We start from the raw sequence: 25,057 nt of genomic DNA on the forward strand, positions 1-25,057 counted from the left end.
CAGCATCACAGAGAAAAACAAGAATTTCTCTAGAGAACCAGCTTATGAACGTCAGACCTCTGCCAGCCTGTTGAGTAAAGGAGGAACACCCTCTCCCCGGTCATACCTCCTCTTTGCTGGCCTTTGACCCACCAAGAACAGCAAGTTCACAGCTTTCAAAAAAAACCCACAGGAAGAGCACAATTGTATGGCCACAAAAAAATTGGCAAGAGACCTGCGGGAAGGAGACCTCTTGCATTCACTGGACTGCAGCGTAGCCAGAAGCAGAGGTGACGGCTGTGCTACAGCCCCATGGGTTACTTTCTGCTGCAGATCCCACCTCGGGATCTGCTCCCTGCTGCATCTCTGAGAAGGGAGTTTCAGGGATTACATTTTGGTGTATTCTATGCAATTCCAGTACTGCTTAGCCCAGAACACCAGCCTAGGGTTGACCTGTGGGGCAAACCTTAGGCCCCCTCACTTACACATTTCACAATGTACAGAGATCCTAAAGCCAAGCTCGGTGGGGATGTCAGGCCCCGGCAGGGCACACACTCATGAAGATCACGTGCTTCTATTTACACCAACTCACACCATAACAACCTGGTAAAATAGCCCATCCCAGGGATTTACTGCTACAAGGTTTTATAGAGGAAAACATAATCAGCTCAAACAGGGCCAAACAAGCCTCCAAAGCTGCAAGTGTTCAGTACTGAAAGAAAAAAGAAATATAATGCTTTAAAGTACAGCCCTTCGGAGACTTATCTCTGGTAAGTTCAGCTCAAGTTTTGTTAATTCTAGCGCTACACAAGCAGCCATTTTGCCTTTTGTTCAGTATCCTAAAGACTAACAGATGTCTGTGGACCCCAGCAACAGGCACTGCTTCACAATGGCCCCTTCTCCTTACACTTCAACCACGATTTGTCTCCCCAGCCTCAATGACAGTATTTAGCTATAGAAGCACCACAAGCCTTCCTAGATCACAGCCAAGGTACTCATCAAGCCATCCCACATGCTTAACACACACTAGCATTAACACTCCACTGTTACTGGTAACATTGAGACTTCAAGTATCAAAGTTGCATATTTGATACTCAAAGACACTTGAAGCTCAAGCCAACCATGAGCTGTGCTTCTCAGCATTTCACTTCTGACTTCCCAACTAACACACACCCCGAACTGTCTTAATGAAACATTGATCGAGCAGGGATGCAGTGATCCTAATTACCAGTGGAAATGGACAACTTGCTCATTCTTTCACTAAAAACAGGCTTTTACAGGATTGCTAGATTATTTCAAGTCCTGGTAGATCATAGCCATGAGTTCCAGCCAAGCAAAGAATGACCAACACCTTTCCGTACCTGCAACTTTAATGGTTGGGGCAGTTCCAGAGCCATCTCTTCAGAGTGCAAGTCTTAAACAGCTTAAACCAGCAATAAAAAGTAAAATATAAATTTTTATTTAGAATTAAAGCAAATACTTCAGTATCACAAACACAATATTAAACTTCAAGAAATATACTGCTAATTTGGAGGGAGCATTTATTTGCACAACCACAACATGCGCACAAATCCAGAAAAAGATGTGGAGTCTGAAATTTTCAACATCTCACCACCAGAGCAGTTGGTCACAACGTTTCATACAGAGTTATATATACTGTAATAGATGTTGACAAAATTTCTACAGAATCATCTTTATAGACAACAAGAAAGCTCTAAGAGGCAAACATTGCAATCTATTCTTCTTCTGATGAGTCTCTCTCAAACGTGTAGGCCATGAAGCAAGCATCTGGTCTCTTGGGGACAAGGGGATGCCCTGGTCTCACAATCTCAAAGCCCAAAAAGCTGAAAGTACGGAGCAATGCAGCTAGAAAAAAGAAAGCAGAAAACAAGTTTCATCCATTTGATACTGTACAACAGTTAAAGCATCCACCAAAACCAACTTCAAATACTGCATTCACATCTCTAGAGACAGTACTATGAGTTAACACCTACCTCTATCATCTCTGTTCTTGTGGAAACAAATGAACACATGATCAACTCGAAGCTGTTCTTCAGCAAACTCTAGAAGAACTGCAAAACTGCAAGACAAATACAAGGCGTTTAATGCACATGAGCAAGCACTGCCTTCAGAGATAGTTAGCAAGGCCCTGTGAGCCAATCTGCATGTGAACTCATAGGCACAAGAGGCTAGTGGTTGGAGACTCACACCAACAGGAGATCCCTGAGCCCTAGGTTTAACTTGAGGGCAGAAATCTTCAGCTACCACAGAAAACATGCTTTTTCTGTTGCAGCTGAAGGGAGAACTGCAGTGACAGACTCAGAACCAGGCTGGTGTTTTCAGTGGATAAAAGTAGCCACCTGGTACCTGAGAACACAGCCTGAAATCACAAAACAGGTAGAAGCATCCCTCAAACCAGGATCACTTACTTGCAGCCTCTTACAAGACAGCATCAAGCACCAAAATTAGACTTCAGCTTTCAGAACAATGAAAGCAAACATCAACAACAGTCAAGTGTTACTCCACCCTACTGACAGGCCTTCAAGACAGAGGCAAGTTGAACTGCAGCTGCATTTTATTCTACCCACCTGTCTTTGCTCCCTTCAGGCAGAGCACCACTGGGAATTTCTATATAGAGGTTGTTGTTGTTCAGCACTGCTCTCCAACTAATGTGTTTGGCATCTGTAAGCCTTGACTGGACATTCAGAATTCTTGTCCTGTTATTAGATGTTAGTTCTTCTGTTACATTCAGCCGATTATCCTGTAGTGGTAATACATGCAAAGTTATTTCCAATTCATTCTGGGGAAGGGATAACTCCCATTAATAGGCTTGAGGCAAGAAATGCATTCAAGCTCACCATCGCAAGCTGTTTATTATTATTCATACTCACCGAATAAAATAAATTAGCTGAAAGATTGTGATCCCTCTGACTATTCCCTCGCCCACCTGGGATCTTCAGGGGTGGGTGAGGGACATCAGGAGCACCACCGAGGCCCCGGACCCAGGTTACTACAGCAATTGAAGGGAACCCTGGAACTAGAAAAGGATCATAGTTAGAGAGGCAAACAGGCAGTGTTAGACAAGGCCCTGTGAACTCTAGGTTTTAAACAGTGATCAGATGGCAAGATTTAAACAAAACCCCAAAACCTAGACCAAAGGAACTCCTCCCACTGCAGCCTAAGCAAGTGGCAAGACAAAGGAACCTCCAGACCAGGGAAGGGAACACTGCCTTGCACCCAGATCCGTAAGGGTCAGAAAGCTACTAATGCAGTATTTTGAGGAAAAGACTAACTTGGAAATGAAAATACTCTTAGCTGAAGTGAGCAAGGTGTATTTCTGTATCAAGGCAGCAGTTATGCTTGACCTGATCTCAACAGAAGAACCGTTCTGCTATCAATATTCAAGATTCCATTTTCTCCCCCACCTTGTTCTCTTAAGTTAGCACGAGCCCAGCATGCTAGGGATCATTTTCCTTGTGATATATGGCCCTAATTACCTCAGACCTTTGCATCAGCACTCTTGGCTCGAGGTCAGAAAATTACATGAAATAGTCTCACAGATGTCACTACCTCAAATCCTTTCACCATGCTCAGAAGCAAATTTGCCAGTTTTAACTCCGAGACCACACCTGAATATTTAAAAACCTACAAGGCTTTCTACTGAATTCTTCAGAGCAATTTTACACTGCTCGGCTAAGTTCAGTTCTTAATGTTGAGAATGTTTTCCTCTTAAGATATGAAACATATTTCTTGTATGCATGCTAAGTTTCACCGCATCCATGTAAGCCTGCTTAACCCAAATAAGCCTTCTACTGTACTAAGAGCAAATGCTGTGCTGACTGGCCCCTCCCTCTGCACCATCCTTCACCCTGCAGGCTCACTCTTGAGTTGCGTCATCTCAGCAGATGCAGCAATCGAGGCCCTTGGGGAAATTTTCACAATCGTCCTGTCTGTGAGTGCCAGCAGCCATTTGCAAATCAGAATAAACATGTACAAAATAATCCACCATTTTGCACAGTTCATACGAGTTTCATTTTTTTAATGAGCTTGAAACTTGTGATGAATAATCCATATTAGAAAGGCACTGAACAGCCATATAGGTCAAATATTATATGCTGGAATGCACAGCAACTGCAAAGTTTTATTAAAAAAATTAAAATTGGCATGCTCTCAATTAAATGAGCGTTCAATCCATTATTTTAGGGTCTCTGAAAGAGACACACCTTTCTTTAGCACTAGCATTAGGTACTTATTTTATCTCACAACGATTGTAGAACTATGCATTCCTGATTACCCTTACAAATAAGCCTTTAAGCACCCTGTTCAGAAGGGTGCATCGGCAATCCTTTATAAAATTTCACCTTTCACCCTATGAAAGGCAGTGCATAATGAAGGTTGCCTACCCTTTGCAATTGAGAATGTATTTTAGAGCGATGTTTGTGTGCACTTACTCCTCTTGGAAAAAAATAATCTTTAAACAGCAGACAAGTATAAAAATGGCTTTCTAAAACAATTCTAAAACCCTCTTCATATTCCACATACGAAGTCTAATCATGGCTTCCTTCGTACAAGGCAGACCGATGTCCTAAGCGTCCATCACTCTACACCAGTCACCCCGATTTTCTTCCCAGCATCTGTCGGGATTGTTTAATCTTTTGGTTGAGTTTTAAAGTAACAGCTCTCCTAACACTCTTATGTTCTACTTTAAGCTGAGCACGCTCGATTAGTTTTCAAGAATATCTACGATTACATAAGGGGATAACAGCTTTCAATCCTTTGGTATCTTTGCCTAATTGTTGGTTTGGGGTTTTGTTTTTTTTTTTTCCCCCGGTAGGAAGAAGGCACCTCCAGGCCCTTCCTCCAGCCCGGCTTTTGTCTCCAGGCACCTTTCATCCCGTTCACTGTCTCGGCAGCGGCTGGCGGAGCAGCCGCCTCCCATCAGGGGCCGGTGTGCGCTCTTCTCGGCTTCCTCCCACCGTTATGACAACTCCAGAGATGCGGTGGGAGCTCTCCCTGCAGGCAGACGGCAGCTAACGTGGCACATGGCGGGAGGCAGCCGGCTGGGTGTGTGAGGCGACTCAGGGGGGTGGCGGCCGCGGGCAGCCTCCCCACACACCCCACCCGGGGAGGGGGGGACGTGTTACCCGGCACGGCGGCGAGTCACACCGGACCGGGGGGGGGGGTGGAGGGAGTGGAAGGGGCGGGGGGGGGGGGGGGCGGTGCAACCGGCGCTACAGCGGGCAGGCGCCGCCTTGGGCGTTTAAAAAAAACCAAACAACCCTTTTTTTTCTTTTTTTTTTTTTCCTCCCTTTCCCTCCCCCCTTTTTTTCTGCGGGGGAGGAGGCCAGGCCGCAGCGCTGAGGCGGCGGCGCGGGCCGCCCCTCCCCCACCCGCCACGGAGCACCCCTCCCCTCCCCCCCGGTCACGGGGGAGGCGACCGGCGCTCGAAGGACGAGGAGGATCAGGGCGGGCCCTGAGGGGAAGGGAGGAGGCGGCGAGCGCCCAGCGGTGCGAAGGCTGAGGGAGGCCCTGGCCCCTCACCTGCTCTGTCCGGTACTGAGGCTCAGCACAGCGGGCATGATGGTGCTTTTATTCCCCTCTTTCTCTCTAGCGAAGCAGTGACTGTTGAGTATCCGCTGCAGGGAGGATTTCACCATCCGGCCGCTCTGGTCCGAACCCCGAAACCCTCCGCCGCCTCCCGCCGACCGCTCTCCAGGCGCTGCTACACAAAATGGCAGCGCGGCCGCAGCGGGTCCTTATATATCCTTCCCAGGCCACGCCTCCCGCCGCGGCAACGCCCCACGGAGCGGGCCACGCCCCCGACCGGGAAAGGGCTCCCGTCCGGTGAACGGCCCGATTGTCCCTTACAAAGTCTCGCTTTCCATTGGCTGAAGGGAGAGCGGGGGGCGGAACAGCAAGCTCTTTTCCTATTGGCTGGCAGCGCGAGGGGGGGTTCAGCATTGGCTAGAAGGGCGCCTGGCCGGAGAAGGGAGGGGGAATAGCGGTCTCTGATTGGCTACGCCCGCCGGGGGTGGGCGGAGTCTGGCTGGGTTCGGCCGGGAGGCTTCAGCGCGACGCCGCAGCCCTCACTCCCCTCAGAGCAGCCGGTTCGAGTCCCGCGTCCGCCCCCCCCCCCCCACCGCCGCGACTGGCTGAGGTAAACTGCGGGGGAGGGGAGGGGCCAGCCCCGGCCTGGCGCATGCGCCGGCGGGGGGAGGAGCGGGGCGGCGGCGGGGAGCGTCTGTCCGCGCCGAGCCGGTGGGCGTGAGGGGCGGCGAGGGGTGCCCGGGCCGCGGCTGGGGAAGGAGGGTCGGGGTCTCCGTACGGCCGGGCTTTACAGCCCCGGGGCTGCCCGCTCGCTGGTGGAGGCAGCAGAGGGGCGGCAGCGGGGTCTTCTGTGGGGAGCAGTGGGCCCGGAGGGCATCGTCCTCCTCCGATCTGCCGTGCATAAGCGTTTGTCGGCTCGATGCTGAGAGAAACTTGAATTAAAGAAATAAGAAGAAAATTCCCCAAGTACTGGAGGGGGTCCCTAAAAGGACGGGCTGAAGTTGTGACCCGCTTTTGGGGTGCGTGTTCTGGGCTGTGGCCGTGCTCCAATTGCAACGTCTCCCAGTTTCCCTCTGGCCCGTGTGTTGTGCTGGCCAGTGCAGTAATTTATACCTTCGGTCGTATGGGCAATGGTTAGTGGTAATCTTTTAAACGGAAAAAGGCTTTGTGCTGCACCTTCATGAGGAAGTGAATAAATCCTGGTTATTTACATAGCAGAAGTTGGTCTGCATCCCCACCCCCAAAACAAGCAGCCCGTAAGGCGTAGCGCTCTGCTTTTCATCTCCCGCAAGGATTTTGGAAAGCCGAGGCTTGGGGACACGGTTGGGTCTTTCTGCAGCCCCACGGCAAAAATAAAGTCTGGAGGAAAGGATGCAAATTTGAAAATCAGACACCCCACTTCTCTTTTGGACGATATTGATGAAAACGCAGATTCATCCCGTTGGGGGTGGGGGTCAATCTTCAAAATTCATCTTAAAAGCAGCAAATGTGTACAAAAGGTAAATAGGTTATAATTTCCATGACAGGAGATCTTTGACTCAGCCATTTCTGAACATTTCAGCCTGAAAACCAAGTCAGAAACACATCACAGAAGTCAGGGCACATCCTAAACAGTGGATCCCATCCTATGTGGAAAGAAGGCTCAAAATAATGGTTTAAATGATGCTGAGTCAAGTTTGCAGTCAGGTATGCCTTGTAAATTAGGTGGGAAAAGGTGTTTATAGAGCCAAGGAAAACTACTAAAGACACATTGTAATGATTTTCAAAATCATGGGTTTTTAAGAAAAAATTGTAGGTGGCTGCATTTCTCTTTTCTTCATTGAACTCGGGCTATGACATGCCTATTTTATTGCCTTCAGGTGCCATAGCTGCATTTGGGCACTTTTTATTTTTTAGGTTTCTTACTATCTTGCTTATTTTTATTTGCTTTAAAATATTCCCATCCAGGAGCTCTGAGCACATGGATAGTCCATTGATTGGTTCCACTTTGCACGAGGATAAGTGTCTAAATCCCCACCCACCTTCTGTGTCCTGAAACTGCTCTGATTGACTATGATGGAACAAAGTGCATTGCCAAAAGAAAACACTGTCTGTTCTCCTACAGCTTAGATGAGAAGCCTAGCCTGGCCAGCAGCCAGTGACTAGTCTGGGAGTCATGGTAAGTAAGAGGTATGAAAGAAAAATCCTTTTCCTGCTGCAGGTATCTGCACTTAGCTCCCAGAACACAACATAACCGAGACATTAGTGCTTGCTTTCACCTCGCTCTCTAGATTTGGCTGTTGATTTATGGAGGGGAAGCTGACTGCCATTTAATGCATTACCCAGAGACCAACTTGAAACAATGGGATAGCTGCAATTCAGGAATATCCGGACCAAATGAAGCACGTCAGAGAAGATTTAGCAATTAATGTTTTGTATGTTGGTTTAGAACGGTTTTCCTGATGGGGAATGAACGTACTGGTCGATGGATGGACTGCCTTAGTGTTTTGTGATAGGCTTCATTATTTCTAATAACGGCATTTGTTATTTATGTAGTAATTCAACCGTAATTCCTTATAATGGCACTGTGTCAGGGGACATCATCTTTGCAGCTGCTTTCCTCTTTACTGTGGCACTGGAAACAGTTTTGCCCTGTGGATACCTGTCATCTCAACGGGCCATCATTCCATTTTACAGTTGAGTGACCTGGGTTACGCTGTGGTGCTCTGTAGTCTGCAAAAAAGCCCAATCAACCTGTTTTGGTTTTGTGTGTTAAATATTGTGTGGGATTAGTTCCAGCTGCAGTTTTGCTGAGATAGCTTGACTTCCAGTTTAGCAGTGACAGTGATTCATAAATCTTTACAGAGAAGCCTCTGACTCACGATTTCAGGATTACCAGCTGAGGCAGTTTGAGATGTTGCCATCTCCAGCTTTTTTTTACCACTGGTTTACCATGATTACCCTATCCATGGCAGCAGAGTAGGCAGAAGTAACTGTGTGTCAGTGTCTCTGTTGCTCCAGCTGCATTCCTAGTTTGGTACTGTAGTCCAAGCCCATCTCAGTCCCTGGTATTATCTAATACACTGGGCAGTGAACCCACACAGCCGATGTGTGGGCGTCCATTCCTACTTCCAAGTCTGCTGTGGCACAGTAGCTTTCCACACAGAGGCAAGATGGACAACTGCAAATAGAGAATCTCATCCACCTAGGTCCTGAGGCTCTAGTTCATCCAAAGTCCTATGCTGGTGTCCACAAATACACTATCAAAGGCCCCCTCATTCTGCTGGCTCTCAACTACCACAGCCTTCCCATCTCCAGAAAATGTATGTTTCAAAGGACCAGTGTAGTCCCCAAAGCAGGAGATGGAGCAGGGAGCTTAGATCAATTCTCTCCCAAACTGCTTACTGAACTCCTCAGAGGAGAGCGTGCAGCGAGTCCCACTTGTTCTGTGTTCTTACACAAGCAGGTCATAGCAATTAGGCTGTAGGGAACGACCTGGGAAAATATCTTGTACAGTCTGAGTTACTCAATAACCAGACCTGTTAATGGAGCAAGTACAGAAGAAGCAACACAACTGAACCCCACATTAGGAATTTAAGCTGAAATTGTTTCAGGTTGAGGAAAGCCAGAGAGTTTCATTTTCTAGAATTTCCTTTTTTAGCTTGTTTCAGCATGCTTTTCAGCCTCTTTTAACAAAAGAGGTCTCAAACATTAGTCAAAATCACCAGTTAATGATTCTTTGTCAAGCTTTTATAGTTTTTACTTTCTGAAAGATACTAGATTGGAAGAAGCAGCACAGGAATAAGTTAAAGTCAAAATCAAAACTGGTAGCTGATGTAAACAGATGTTAGAGCAAGAAATGGGCACGGTAAGTAACTGAAAGTCTTTCCTCTTCATTATCTGCTTTCAGGTTTGCAAGTGTTAGTGATCAGATGACACGAAACTAGTGCTTAGATGTACAGGACCCGACACACTCGTAAGACTTGCTCGTTCTCAAATCTTGCACATTGATATCGTAGTTGTATCACATGTTTTATGTAGAGAAGGAAAGAGAAACTGTTCTGTTGTTTAGGTGATTAAAACATAACTAAACAACATGGCTGCAAATATTGGTGCTTCTGTGTGTTTTTCTGCCACTGAGGAGGCTATTGGAGAGTGGGCTGCTGCAGATTTCATTGAAGCAGCTCCTGCGTCCATGTTCTAGAGGAGTAACAAAGCTCCAGTGAAGGTGAATGGAAAAAAAAAAGATATTTGACATATAGCAGAAACCCCCATATATTTTCAGCTTAGCTGCATCACGCTGTCATAGCTCTTCTTGAATGTGGAAATAGACATTTATGACATTTAGCAGCATCATGGGAATTAATCTATGTCTGATTTGCTGACTAGGGAAGTACAACAGAAAGAAAAACATGAGCTCTCTCTTAAAGCATGTGCAGTCCTTACATAGCATTACACACTTGGTAACTCCCCAAAAATGGTAAAAAAAAAAAATAATTAATAAATCGAGCCAGACTATAACATCAAGTGGTTCCAATAGCCTTTTCTCTCTATTTCCACTCCAGGAAGACTTGACTTGTTCTTGCAGTTTTAAGAGTCATCTAGAGATGTAGCCAAGCACCAAAACAGGACAGAAACTGACGCAGAGATGTCCATCATGACATGTTTTCACAGAAATCATTGTGTGTGATGGCTTCTCTGCCCTGTAATTTAGCCAGTGTTAATCCCAGAATAATTTAAATGTTCATCTTGGTCAGCTCTGTGTGGAGACGAAGTACAGCAAAATCTTGTGAGGTCTTTATTGAAACACTGGACAGTGTTATTTTTAAACTTTGTAAAACCTATAGTTTGTAAGTCTTATAAAGCAGGGCTCTTTAAGTCTGCCCATCTCCATCCTTAGAACTTCTGGTTCATTTCCTTACAGGTAACAGTTAACTACCAGTTATCTAATTTTAAATACTCCCCCACTAAAAACGCTGTTTGGTGTGTTAGAATCTATTCTGATCTTTGTGGGACATGTAATTAGAACACTTTTTCTAGCTGGAAAACTCTCCTCATTTTCATTGTCATCCGTGCGAGAATGATTTGATTTGAAGGTCAGGTTTTCTGCAGACCCACTTGTGCTGGAAGGAGACTCTGCATGCCACTGCCAAATTAAGACGGAATGCTTAGATGTTTACCAGCACAGGGAAGAATTTATTTTCCAAGATCTTTGTGAGATACTGAACTAGAAGAAAGCAGTCACTAGTGCGTCAGGCCAACAAATGTCTGTACTTCTTACCAAAGAAACGTTGGATCTCTGCTTTCTCACTTAAAAACAGCTGGTATGAAGAGGACTATGTATTGAATGCAGATGAGGTAACAGATGCTTAAAATGCTTTAAAGTCTCATTATCTGATTTAGGGGTGTAATCCAACATATTGCTGGTCACCTGATAAGTGCTGAGTTGTTTTCTTTAAGCTTGCAGGATCAAACTTAGCAGGCATTGCTGTTCAGTTTCCATATAAAAATAATGTGGGGGTGAGGGGAAAAGTTGGAAGTGAGAACAGGAAATATAGTCAGCTAGAGAGTGGGTTAGCCAACAGCAAGAGACACAAGATACGGTCAGAGGATGGCACCTTAACATTTCTGGGGAAAGAAGTGTGCTTGAGCAGTTTGTTGTTATGGTCTGTAATTTAAGAATAATGTTCCACAAGCTTGATTTTTTTATTGATTTTTCTCTGGGTGTTGCTGCCAGTTATGAACAAATGGTCACGAGGAATTCAGAGGTAGTTACAAAACAATAAAGTGGAAGACATTGCAACATCCTCCCTTCCACAATCCATTTTCTGTTTTGTTTACATTGGGCCAGATGCAGCTAACATCTCCATCCCCTCCTCTCCCTCCGCTCCCCCTCAGTTAGCGAGAGGGTGGTTAAGGTCCGGTTCTTGCGAAGGCTGCAATGCCACAGAGGGGAGTTCGACTTGGAGAGGAGATCGAGCACTTTCCTTCCCGTTAGCATGGGAGAGAGCAGTGGGGTGCACAGCACCTCGCAGAGCCAGGTCCTGAGAAAATAAGCCCCCCTGCAATCGCATGTAATCAGCATTTCGTGTGCAGCGGCTTTCTGGAATTCTTTCGTGAGCATTTTCTTCCTCTGCTGACCCCTTTCCCTTGCTTGCTTGCTGGAGCCTTTGTGTGGTGGATTTATTAATTTATTTTTTGCTTAGCTTCGCTTTTCTCTTACAGAAGAGTTCAGCACAATCTGATGTTTCTTTGCAGGATGGGCCACTTTCACAGCCTGTGTGTTGGGAAGGCGAGCTGGACGGCGTGGCTTATTTTCCTTCAGTTCCTATTGTGCTTGGATCAGTCAACCTTAGGGACAAGGAAGTGCACAGTACAGCTCAGCTTTTGTAACTCGTAATTTCGTTTGGAAATGTTATCAAAACAAACAGATGCCAGCGGAATGAGCGTTAAAACCTGTGCAGAATCTGCTCTGTCAGAAACGAGTTCAGAGTCAGTTTTGCCTGCCTAAACATTTCGCCCAGCAGCTCATTAAAATGGATATATTCAAAGGAGACTTTTCCCCCCCGATTAGATCATTCCTGTGATAAGAGCATTAACGAGCATATTTTCCCATAAATAAAATGAACGAGCCTCGAGGGCAGGGAAGGTTATTTAGCCTGCAATAAGTTATATCCCACTCTCGTCCTTTAGAGAGTTGCGAGTAGGGGAACCAGTTCACCCCTTTGCTGTAGCTGAGAACAAGCCCGAGAACGGCCTCTGACCAGCAGAATTGGCAATTTGGGATTTCTTCCAGCTGTATGTTTGTGCTGCATGCTGCTTTATTTTGGGTATAATCCCTGTGGATTCAGCACTTGGCAAAATCACTGGCCAGAGCTCACCCAGAGCTGTGCTAACAGCCAGGGCAGCCCTCGGCGTGCTGCAGGAGGGACAGGGGAGGCCCAGCCCCGGTAGAAGTCACTTTTGCCAGCCTGTTTATTTGAGCTGCATGCAGCCTTGTGCTTTTTGCCCATGAGCTATCTGTGTTTGAACCAATATTTACTCATGGCTCTGTGTACTGAGACAGTCAGCAATCCCAAGTGAGAGCGGAGCTGGAACCAGCCATCAGGCCAGCTTAGCAGCTCAGGTTGTTTACATTTTTTTTAAAAATCCTCTTGAATTTCAGGCTGGTGAAAGGTGTCAGCTTGACAGCTCTGGTGAGCCTTCACCTATGCAGCAGGTAGAGCAATGGCAACGCAAGCTTCCCCTGCAGCATTTCCCCCTCTGACCTGCCCGCCTGCTGTGCCAGGGAAGCCCCTCTGAGCAGTGGATGAGGAGCAGACCCCTGACCCATGCAGGCCTTGGCATCTCCCCATCTCTTGCTCTGTAAGCAACAAACTGAAATCCAAAGACAACCGGTGCTATAGTGATGTTTATAAGAGATTGTCAGAAAACTGCTACCAAATAAGCCACCAGGTAGTCAACCCACTTAGGAGTGGAGGCTTTAAAATGAAGGCAACTCTATTTCATTGCTAGAATTTTCCAGTTTTCCCAAAGGTTTTTATTTATGAAGTCGTTGTAGGTACAAATTAACTTACCCTGCCTCCTGTTTGTTATTAACTCTAGAAGAAGCTGAGATTTGAAGGGTTCATTTCTTACCCCACTGGAAAGGGGTGACTCGGTGCAAAGCACTGCAATGTTTTCCAGCAGCACTCCCGAGAGCATTGCGATGCCTGTCCCTATGTTTCCGAAGTAACCAGGCTTTAGGGGAGCTATTTATTCCTGCATGTCCTGCTGCGTGTAAGCCCAGCAATCTCATGCAGATACCCTAAATCAACCCACAGGGCTTCCCACTGCAGAGGCAGGGTAGCCTAATCTTTGGGGAGCGCAAAGGCGTACTTCCACTCAGAGCTGAGCATGTGCTTGTAAGTCTTAATAAGACCAACAGATTTCCTAAGGTGCTAGAAAATAAAGAGATGGCATAAGGAAGGCAAGAAACCTTGAAATTACTATTCGGGATTGGACCAATGACCTAGTTAGTTTGATTTCCTGCTTTTGACTTTTACCAAGTACTTCAGATGACGATCTGAAAACCTACTGCTTCAGAGGTGTATGCAAAGAAAGGGAGCAGCTGTGATTACAGAAAATAAACTGTCTGGACAGGAGATAAGAATTAGTTCTGAAATTTGTTTTTTGTTCCTCTGGACATCCGATCCCTGTCTAAATGTTTGTCCTTTCTTGAGTCAGAAAGTTTCCATTTTGGATTGTCTAGTGGGTATATCCTTTCAAATTGCAATGCAGATTGTAATGGTGCTCTGCCTGCCTGGTGCTCCCCTGGACTTTTGTACTACAGCACATTAATTTCTTAGCTCACAGTTCCTTATTTCCTGTGATGTTTTCATGTTTGTTTGGCTTCACACACAGACATATCCTCGATATCTGGCTGCCAGCCGTCAGGCAGCAGTGGAAGCCAAAGATCATGTACTATCCAATTGGGCAGTCTCAGCCCATCTTCAGACTCATTGAGCTCATTAGGGAGGAAAATGTAATCAGCTATCCTTCAAGGAACAGGATGTGACAGGAAGTAATGAGAGTCAGCAGGTCAGTCCTTAACAGCTGTCAGAACAATGTGCACAGTACGGCAGCTCTGTAGTTCTGCTAAATCAAGTCACGGGCTTAATGGGCTAGAGTATGCACATTAAAACTGATCCCTGTAGAGATCAGAGCGTGTCGCGGTGGCGGCAGCAGATCCTACACCATCCCTGTGACCACTTGTATTCATTAGACAGGGAAAATAGGATCCGTGTTTTACATGTTTAAGCTTCCAATGCTACCTCTCAGTCTTTACAGCCCTCGTTCTCCCTTTGGAGGCTGTAACTTACTGCGCTTGTGTCACTGTGGATTGGGAAACTGAGGCAGGGAGAAAGGACCGGCCTCAGGCTGCACAGAGGCAGAGCTGAGATTGGGGCTGAAGAGGTCTCGCACCTCTGCTCCCTTCAAGCTGCCTCCTTTGACCTTAAATCCTATGGAAAATGGACTGGGAGGTTTAGGTCACTTTTAAAAGTCTCCTCAACGTATCTTTGAAATAAATAAAATGTTCTCTCAAACCTAAATTATCTGTCCTTATCCTGTCTCAACTCTCATTGATAATCCTCTTTGTTGCCTTTAAACATATTTATGGGAGATTATTCTTTGGCAGTAATAGTCATGTTTAATTCTCTTTTTTATTATATTGGGCTTTTCTTTCAATGGTTTCCTGATGTCTTGCCGTTTGGTATTGTTAGGTTTATGTAATGCGGTTTTAAGATTTTAAATGGGTTCAGAAATACGCTTGCTTGTGGTAGCTGGATACTTTTCCCCATGAACTGTTATGGAGGTGGCTGCAAGTTATCAATTTATACAAAACTCTATTTTTTTTATTTTATCCTTCTCATAGTGATGTTGATTGACATGACCACCACCCTGGGTCTCTGCACAGCTCTGACCACCATCGCTGCAGCTTGTGTGTTTGTCAAGCAATGCTAATGCAATGGCACTGAAACTCTGGTTATTTGCATCACTATTTTTGCATCACTACTCTCAGTTTCCCTGGGACTTTAAAACTCTTTGAATTTTAACAAGGAGCCTTTCCTGAGCCTCGCATGCAAAGCAATGCAAATAAAGTTTAATAATATATAAGGCTTGATTAAGCCTTTATCGTTCCAGTTCAGACTGTAATACCGCAGGCTGGGACTGAGGCGTTCAGACCTGCGTTAGGACTGGCGTCTCCAGGTCGCTGTGGGGCGTGGAGGGCCTGTTGGGTTCGTGCTGGCAGCTAGCAGCAATTCTGCATCCAGCCTTGAATGTCTATCAGAGAGGACCATGTCATCTTCGTCTTGGTGCTGAGCTTTGTATCACAGAGGGTATTAGTTGCCATTGCAGAAGGCCATATAACCTATACTCCTGCCCCCAAAAAAGGATCAACGTTTCAGGAATCATTCCCGACAGATGTGTCTAACCTGTTCATAAAACCTTTCGGTGATAGAGGGGCCAACATTTCCCTGCCCAATCTCTTCCAATACTTTTCTGTCTTTGCTACTCCAAAGTATTTGGGCTCTTCCCCCTTAAATTCATGACTGCTATTCATCTTTCTGTTACCATGGGCAAGACGACAGTTTCTCTTCAGTCTCTCCTCATTGTATTCATACAGGACACATTCAAACTCTTTTTCTTTGGCCAAAATACTTCTCGCAGCAGTTCCGATGAGACCTTTTTTCCATGACCTCCAGGTATAACAGCTGTGACACATTTGTTTGGAGGAAACTGTAAGATTAGGAAAAACAAGCTGTTCTTAATTTTCCTTGAAAATAAGCTATTGTTGTAGCTCTCCAAGATCCGTGCTCATTATAGTACTTCGAAAAGTTACCAATCTCAAGGCACATGCAATCCAAGGGAAGTCAGCTCATGTATCTTCTTTGATTGACTTTTCATTTGGAAAGATTTCAAGAGCTCTTGACACAGCTTTATGGGGACATTGAGCAGTGGGCCTTCCCCATGCTGCAAGGATTAGATTCCCAGTTTCAGACACCTATGGGTGGGATGTCTTTACTGATGGAGGCATAGGGCTAGGAGAGACCTTCTGAGTCAAATCCAGACCTGCTGTCCACACGTGGTCCTAGGATCCCATTCATAAAAGTACAGTGCTACAGCCTCACAGCCTCCAGTGGGTCCCCTGCAAGGCCATTCCACAAGCCGAGTGCTCTAAGAGTTATGAAGCTCCTTTTTAATCCCAGTTATATTTATTTGTAGCCAATTTTTTTTCCAATTGGTTTCATGCCAACATTGTCCTTATGCTTAAATAGATGTCTCAGCTGTCTCTTGGGTGCTTTTATGTGTAGCAATCCTACCCTTTCTGGCCTTTGTTTTGTTAGGCTAAGCAAACTGAGATCGTCTTCTGCAAAAGCTTCCTTTCTCCTTGTTACGCTTCTTGTCAAGGAAGTATCTCAGCCATCCAAAATCTTTCCCACACAAGCTATATATGTAAAGCATCTCTCCACGACTTAAGTGCCATCACCTCTTAGGTAAAACCCAACTATTTTGAAATGCATTTTGCTGGATGTTGGAAAAGGAGCTAAAAAAGCACACACATCCAAGCAGAACAAGGAGCGAAAAGCTTGGCATATCTACCTGGGGGTGGTTATAATTCTATGAGGATGTTAGGGCTTAGGCTGTTGTGCTTCATGAAAGGGCTGTTGGAGCCTCAGCACTGGATCCTGTGATTCATTTGGGTCTCTGCTTTGATGTTTTGTTGAAAGCCTTCTTCAGTGGTCTGGCAAAGGGATACAAACCGGCGTTGGTCTGAACCACTGGCTTGGTAGTATCTAGGTGGAAGGAGTTTGGCAAAACCTTACGCTGCACCACAAAAATGTTGCTTAGAGATCTCCCACTAGGCGCCTGGGCCTGAGTCTGTTTAGCTCCTATGTGCTGGTCTTTAATAAGGAACTAAGAAAATATTTTTTTTTTTGGTGAAAACTGGTCGCTTTTCATCTTTCTTCACACTCAGAGCTAGAGGTCCTCCTGACATGGTTCCCATGAGACTGGTGGTATGCTCCTTCAGCCCCGCATGCTCCCACCAAGCAGCGAGTTTCTGAGGATGGTGGGTTTAGTAGGCACCACTCAGGGAAGAGGTGCCAAAAGGGGCTCAAAAACGATGCTGTGACTTGATGTGCAAGAGCAGCAAAGCTGCCAGCCACAAACTTGCACCCTGCTGTTCTGCAGGTCCCCGAGATGGACATTTGAAAGCTCTTTTAGTTACAAAAGCCTGGAGCTCATATTTTGGGCAGATCTATGCTATAAAAAATAGTTGAGCTTTTCACAGCCCTGTGTAGGTTTGACACCTGGGCAGGCGACATCTGAGGGCTCAAACCCTGTCCTCCTTCCTCCTGAGGGGGCTGTGGGTGATGCTAAGCGCTGAGGAACTCCTTGCCAGTGACTGAAGTATGTTCCTCCATCTGAAAGGAGTGGAGATGGGAAGGGAATTGAGAACAAAGAGGAAAAAGGATTGTGGTGAGGCTTTGCTCGACTTGGGGATCGCCCTGCTGTTCTTCAGGGCTCGGGCTCCATTCCCCAGTCTCATGCCCCCAGCTCCAGCAGTGTTCAGCCCCCTTTGGGCTGTGCTGTTGGGGAGACGGCGCTGAGGATGCCCACGTCCCCTTGCTGCCCTCTAAAGCCTCTCAGCACGAACCTGATACCAGCATCCATCCTCAGCACGAGCATGCGCTCTCCTCGCAGGGAGCAATCCCGCTGCCGGCTGGTGTTTGCACGGACGACGGGGAAAGTGGTCGCCCATATCTGCAGGGTGCTTGGACACCCTGTGTGAGTAGAGGGGCTGAATCCCAGGAGAAGCCAGGCTGATGGCACGAGGCTGAAGCAAGCACTGCTGCGAAGTGACGTGGCCTCCTTCCTCCCCCAGCCACCCGTCTGCATGCAGAAACGATGGTGCCACACCAGCAACATCGAGCGGTGCTTCCCCCTAAACCCACGCACTCGTTTTCTGTGCCAAAGCTGCCCCATGCCCTCTCCCCTCCCCAAACCAGCCCACGTACCTGGGCACGGTTGAGGCTGCGCCAGGGCTGAGTAAGGGTGACTCAGAGCTGGGTTCAGCCATCCCCTGCCCGCGCAGGGAGAGGAGCTGGAGCGGGTCCCACCTCATGGCGTTAGCATCTCTCCCCCATTCCTCCTCCCCGTCACCCAGCACCTCGACTCCTCACCACTGGCGGGTGGAGCAAGACTAAACTGGTCTCTGCATGCATATCGCCTTTGTCTGGTGTGGGTGAACATAAACTGCTGGAGGGAAGCATTTTAACGATGAAAACCATGCGGGGCTCAATTGTTCCCTGCATCCGTGGAAAATTACTCCTGCTCACTCTCCCCTTTGCTTGAGCAGCTCCAAAACATGCTTGTAGGGGTGGGCAAGGAGGAGGGAGGTGTATGTGCCTGTGGGGTCAGAGCTGCTGCTTTTTTTTTTTTTTTTTCCTGCCTCTAAATGATTTATTCTGAAAGACTCTCGCCTTTGTGTCATTGGGAAAAACACACAGCAATCAGAAAGCGTTTTGGGGCCAGCCATTTAAATGTCACTGGGAAAAGAATAGAAAGAAATGAATCCCTGACATCCCAGTGATGCGGCCCCATCCCCCATCCCTCCCTCCCCTTTCCATCTGGCAGAAGCAAAAACAGATGGGAGAGGTGGTCGTGGTGGGGCCGCGGTGGAGGGTGCTGGTCCCACTGCCCACATGGGCTACGGTCCATCACTGCCGGTCCTGAGCACCCACTGGGTGCGAGCTACCCTGCGGCGGGGGGCACTTCCACAGGCAGGGGAATGGGCAGGAACGTGGGGGCACACGCGCTGGCCGTGGGCACCGCTCTGGTGCTTAGGCTGCCAGTTGCCATCCCGTGAACCCGCCCCGGGAGCTCTGTCCGCCTGTCCCCTCCACGGCTCTCATCCTTCGGGGCTGACTGGGAACTCTCCTCCTGCCTCTTCCCCTTGGATTTGCTTTGCCATGGTGCTCCATTTTTCTTTTTTTCACCTTTTTCAGACTCTGCCTTTTTTTACCTGAATTTCTGGCTTATTTGCACACCCATGTCCTTGATTCTTTTCCTTCTCCCTTTTATATTTCCCTCCTCTCTCCACTCCTAGTGCTGCCCAGCTTTGCTCTTTATCTCCTGCCCTTGTTCTCATTGTGTTTTCTTTGTGGTCCTGATGACAACATTCTCAGGTGTAAGAAAAGGAAAATCCCAGTGATACATGGCCGCAAGGCTTTCATTAGCGATCAGGGCTGACTGGGCTGACTTTTTTAATTCCCTGTGCAAACCATGCCTTCCCTCGCCACTCTGCGTTACCCCTGCAAACCCTTCCCCACCCGATCCCTGGTGCTGTGAGACACGTGCCGGCGCCGCCAGCCACCTTCAGTTATTTGCACTGCAAGGATGGAGGTTGGAAGGTTCAGGGCAGAAACCTTCCCAGGAGCTGGCTCTGTGCTGGGCCTGGATTTGTCCCCAAAAACCAGAGAAAATGGGAACAGATGTTGCAGGTCGGCTGAGCAATAGCTGCCGTAGCCAGTCACAAGTGGTGAGCGCCCGAAGGAGGAAGGCAGCGGCATGGATCATGTATTGTGAAAGGGATTAAGCTAAATAAATGGCAATTATAGGCTGGGTGTCGGGGATGATTTCTGATTGTGGGATGTGGCAAGCAGTGGATTGTATCTCAAGAGGAGGAACAGAAAAAACTGTTGTTTGGACACTGGAAGCTGAATGGAACAAAGCTCTGGAAGATACTGTTGTATGGTTGGGGTTGGTGGATTTAGGGTTAAACCTTGCAACAAAAATGCGAAGTACTCTAGTAAACTCATCTAGGATCTTCTACAACCCATCTTAGTGAATTTATTTACCTTTCTGTGATGTGGGGAGCACGGCAAATATTATTCCCTCTATTTACTGAAAGGGAAGCTGCAACACTGCAAGGCGATGGGATTGTCCCCGGTCAGAGCCCACAGCAGGTCCAGACTCGGTGCTCGGCCTCGGTCAGCCTCTGCCTCTGCCCTAGACCCTCCTGCACTATTTTCTCCAGTCCATGCACTTCAGCCCCATCCTGTTGCAGAAATGCAACGGGCTGCCCTGACAGGCTGATCTCCTCTCACCTGTGGTGTGAGCTGGTGCTTATCTTCAAACAGTCCCGTTGCATCGGTGTTCCTGGCACCTGCAACACTTTTTGCACCTAAGAGTCTTGAGTTGGGCTTTTTTGCATATATTCTTGCCTTTTTGATTTGTTTTCTTCTGCTTTGAAATCCCTCTTGTCCATCTGGTGTCTTTCTGAAACGTGATAAGAGCCTTCTTCCCAAGGCGGGGATGGAACAGGAGGCAGACTGCTTTTCATCCCAGGTACTTAGCTGTGGCACTGCAGCCTGGGGCTGCCTGGGGGATGCTTCAGGGATGTCACATGAGCCACCCGATATTGCCATTGCAGTTCCTTTCACTCTCTAGTACTCAAATTCAGGTTTGTCGCAAAATCTGATGCCTATAGCGACCGAGGAAAGGAAGGGAGCTGGAGGCATCTCCTTCTACAAGCAGGGAGCCGCTCCTGTCATTCCCCTCTATTTGTTCACTTTTTTCCCCCAAAACCTTGAGCTTTCAGCTTTCTCTACCCTGCCCAGGCCTGGACAGAACAGCAGGGAGCGATATTTAAAGCCTTTGTGAAACTGCAGCTGAACTTGAGTAGCTCTGCAGTGACCTCCTCTCCCTTCTTGGTTTTGAATTCTTCACGTCCCTCTTTTCCACATAAGTGGAGAGCTGCTCTATTTAGGGACTGGTGAACACCCCATCAAAGGCGTCTCCAGCAACAGGTTTCTGTGGTTCTTGGGTATTGCTCAGGGTCCCAGTTCACTGGCTTGCTCATGGTTGCTAAAAAGGCACCGGAAAGATGGAGTGGGGATGCAAGGCTAGAGCCAAGCTCATCTTAGGTGTGGCTCTCAAGCCAGTCTCTTTTGCAAGCAATTGCTCACTGCAGCCTCCCCGCTGCCTTCCCCACAAATCCGGCAGCCTCTCCCTTCTCGGTATTGGAAATTATTTCACTCAGAAATCAAGAATCATGAAACTGAGGTCATGGGACCAGTTAGTTACGTGAAGGGAACCAATCCCACAGCATTTTTTCCATATGAATAATACCAAGAATCCCTTTTTGGGCACACGTCGCATCCCGCCATGGGCATGGTTACACCGAGAGGCATGCACAGGGCAAGAAAGTCGGAGCCCCAGGGAAACTGGAGAAACGTTCCCCAGCGGCGGGTGGGGTGCAGGGGGTTGGTACTGGTGTAAATCCAAAGTAATTCTATCAGTTTCGCTGGAGTTAGACCAGAAGTTATGTCCATGTCACTGACATGGCAGCCTTGACAGTTTGACATCTAGGGTTAGAAGCCTGAAGGACGCATGTAATTTAAGCCAATGGGGAATTTCATGGCTGTATAAGACCAGTGACCTTCATGCCAGGAGGCAGAAATGGGGCAGTAGCAAAAAGAGCAGCTGGAGCAGAGCATGGGTTAGATCCTCCCGTCCTGCGCTGCCCAGGAGTTTATTCACTGTTTTCTTGCTACACCTCCGCCTTCGCCTCATTCAGTTTGTAAATCACCCTCCCTTTGCACAGCCGTTGTATCCCGAATTGGCAAAAGTTACATGACTTTACTGCTCATGCCATTTTCTGGCCTGTTTATGTCCCGTAAATTAAGTCAATGATGAGCTTGGCATGGGATCTGGAAGTTTTTCACAGCAGGATCATTTTCTCCCCTTTAATTAAACATTACAGGTTCCTCATGAATCATACTTCATGCTGTTAAACTTTTATGAAAAGCCTTAACATAGTAATTTATGGGAAATCTGTTTTGATGTGCAGATCTGGGCCTCACTTCTAACCTTGGACACAATTGCAAAGCTCCTGTAAATCATCTGACTTTCCTGGATTTGCATCTACCCTGCAACTGCAAGTCAGCGAGCGCAGCCAGGCTGAGCAGGCGTGCAGCGCCGCGGCCGGCTGACCGACTTGCTGAACTTGGGCTCTCGAGTCTAAACTTGGGCTCTCGAGTCTAATCTTGGGCTCTCAAGTCTAATAGCATGGACCCATCCTCCAGGCAGGTTTTTAAACTCTTTTGCAAAGTAGGTCTTCACTTGGCTCCTACCGCATCCCATGGCGGTGAGATCCATGACTCCCTTATGTGTCTTTGCAGAAGACCTTTGCTGGTTTTCAACCTGTTGCTTGCTAATTGCATCTGGGACCCCAATTTTTGTGCTTTGTGAATTGGAGAGTAATTGCTCCCCCTCTGGAGCTCTCTCAGGTTTTTGTTTCTCTTCCAAGCTGACATTTTCCTCTCTTCAGCATTTCCTCATGTAGAAGCTCTGCTCTATGCACCGTTTGCTCCCGGCCTTTTTTCTCGCTTATCTGTGTCTTTTTGGAGGTGGCCAGAGCTGGCGGCAGCAGTTGAGACACGGGTGCCCGCGGTATTCCTGCAAACACAGGATGGGCTTTTCTAGCATCATCTCTGCACTGCTCGCAGCAGTTCCCTAGGATGCCTTTTTACTGTCTTAAGCTCTGAGCTGACATTTGCACAGTTAGATCCACAGTGACTCGAAGATCTCTGAGCAGCGTTAGTTAGCTCATTTACAGCCTGTTGTTGCAGATGGGCTATTGTTTTTTAAAGAACCAAGGTGTACGTGATCATGCTATCTGGCACCCCACCCCTCTTTCTTGTAATTGTAGAAAGCACTGACCAGCAACAGATAAACTGAAAGGAGGCATGGCTCCCTCCTAGATGTTCCCAGGATGGCTGTTTTTCCTGTTTGAGTGGAAGAGGGAGATGCAGGTCCCTCACGTCTGTGCACGGGCAGGCAGAGCTCCGCTGTGCAGCATCCACGTTGGCAGCTAGGCTGCCCTTGCCCACCATCTTGCCTGCCTGCACCCCAGCCAGGGCACCCTGCTTGTCCCTGCCAAGGGACATGAAGGGCAGTGGGGATAAGGTCAAAGGACAAAAATCAGTAGAAAGGCTCCTCTGGTTCCTCTGGGCACAGTAGAAGTCATCTCACGTGATGGTTTGAGCAACACCATATTTCAGCTGCTGTCCTGGTGCCTTGTCCCACACACCAGCATGATGCTCTGGTCCAGGGACAAGTCAAGTCATGTATCACTGGGGTAGGATGGTTTCAGACAGCTCACTGCTCTCATCAGGCATGAGGTGCAATGGGCCGTGCTCTCAGAGGGGTGTCTGAAAGTTGGTTTTTTTTAAAAAAAAACCAAAACCAAAACTCTTTGCAGTGTTAGCTTATGTAAAACATATGCTTGGCAGAGACAACCGCATGTCCAATCCTGATGTGGGTGTCAGATCATTTCCACCCCTTTTCCACAGCAAGTTTTTTTGCCCGTTATTCCCACTGCTCTGCCTACTTAGTCCTATTTATAGAGCGCCTTTCATTGGAATCTCTAGGCTTTTAACCTTTATTCTTGGAAAATTATTCACTTCTTGGACCTGTCGTGGAGCAATTACTCACCAACGCTCCTCCCCAGCCTGACTTTAAAAGAAATTCCCACGAGGCAGCCCAGAGCTTCGAACCTCCCTGTAGCCAAACCCCGTCTCTGCCTTGTGCTGTGACCTGTCTCGGCTTGTCCCACGGTTCTCAGCCTGGCTCTGTTGTTCATTCACCTGCAGAAATGTTTGCTGCCTTTGATGCTTCTCCGATGAGATCATTCACCTCCGAGTACAGGAGCAAAACACTCCAAATGGGATTCTGGCACGGGCTGATTGGTTTCTCCAGACATATTCCTCATTCTCTTGCTTATCACCTGCTGGGCCACCACACCTTCTGTCTCTGGTCCTGGTCACTGTAGGATAGAAAAGCCCAGTGGTGACCATAGAGGAATTTGGGGGTGGTTGGTCCTCCAGCTGGGGATAGCTTCTGTGGGCATGAAGGGGGGGGGAGTTGCCTCTCCCCCCCCCCCAGCATTTCTATAGCACCCTCCTTGTGTTATGTAGGGTCGGAAATAATCAGCAGGTTGTTAGAGGTGCGTGTCACTACCAGGCTTTCAGGGGGTGTATGAGATCCATCCAACCCTGCAAGAGGCTGATGGGGATGGAGGGGGTTCTTCCACCCCACCTCTCTGGAGGGGCAAAGGTGGTTGAAGGGGAGGTGTCTTGTGCTCTCCTTGCTTTTGCTATTAAAATCCCTGGATATCTAGAATATTAAATCAGCTGCATCACTGCAGAGACCTGGGACTGGCTTGGAGACCGTGCTCGGCTGTGCTGATGAGACCTGGCTCCTTCCTGAGATGCAGAGGCTTGAGCCTGGCAAGCATGGTATTTGGAGACGGGGAGCTGCTGGTGCCTAAGACTCCTGCAGCATTTCCTACGGAAAGAAAACCCTCGTGGTTTTGAATGGCTAATTTGGGGCCTAACTTGGGGCTTGAGGAGGAAATTCTTTCAGGCTGCTGTTTGCATTACACTGGAACAAAAAAAAAAAACAGCAAAAGGACTCAGCTGGCTTTGCTTTCATACCTCTCAGCATGAAGCAGGCTGGGCACATGTGGGGCAAGGAGGAGGGAAGGGAACTGATGAAACTATGGGTATGTCTTGGAGCTGTGTTGCAAGCGTGCATCCCTTTAAGGGGCTTCACTCGTGCCCCTGAGACACCACTCGAGGGCAGCCACGCTTCAAAGTCAAATGCCTGTCCCAGAGCTGGGAAAAGACAAGACAATTCCTGCCCAGTACTCTGCCAAAACCCCCCTTCCAGCTGTTGTGCCTGGCTTTTCTTCCCAGGATGGAGCCTACACCCGGATGCAGGTCCCTGGTCCTTTAGTTGGGATGTACGACCAAAGTCACAAAATCTTCAGTGGTCACTTTGAGGAGACCCTAGACAAGAGATGCGAGGGTGCAACTGGGGGACAGAGCCTGGCTGGCTCCCACCTTCTCACTTGGTGCTGGGAGAAGGCTATGGAGCAGCTCATCTCCTGCTCTTCTGCCCATTCATGCACTAGTGTTGCCATTTTTTGATAATTCCATCA

General features: G+C 47.7%; 2 protein-coding genes across 5 annotated transcripts in view; one reads left to right on the top strand and one right to left on the bottom strand.

Moving 5' to 3' along the window:
- Nucleotides 1-1,422: 1,422 nt before the first annotated feature.
- Nucleotides 1,423-5,723, bottom strand: OAZ1 (ornithine decarboxylase antizyme 1). The gene is given in 6 exon segments (XM_030033432.2): nt 1,423-1,845; nt 1,974-2,059; nt 2,568-2,740; nt 2,871-2,957; nt 2,959-3,016; nt 5,521-5,723. Coding segments are annotated over 6 exon segments (651 nt in total). The 5' UTR covers nt 5,637-5,723; the 3' UTR covers nt 1,423-1,714.
- Nucleotides 5,724-6,012: 289 nt separating this feature from the next.
- The window catches only part of LOC115349301 (junctional sarcoplasmic reticulum protein 1-like), a 33,735-nt gene continuing 14,690 nt past the window's right edge, over nt 6,013-25,057 (top strand). Inside the window, exons 1-2 of one of the 4 annotated variants that reach the window (XM_030033390.2) lie at nt 6,013-6,136; nt 7,474-7,684. The gene's annotated coding sequence lies outside the window, so the exon portion shown is untranslated. Of the gene's footprint in view, nt 6,137-7,061; nt 7,201-7,473; nt 7,685-25,057 lie in introns of those variants that run through there. The other 3 variants (XM_030033388.2, XM_041128116.1, XM_030033389.1) reach the window with 3 other exon arrangements.

This window comes from Aquila chrysaetos, chromosome 12 (genome assembly GCF_900496995.4).
Source record: "Aquila chrysaetos chrysaetos chromosome 12, bAquChr1.4, whole genome shotgun sequence".
In the NCBI taxonomy this organism is placed as follows: Eukaryota; Metazoa; Chordata; class Aves; order Accipitriformes; family Accipitridae; genus Aquila; species Aquila chrysaetos.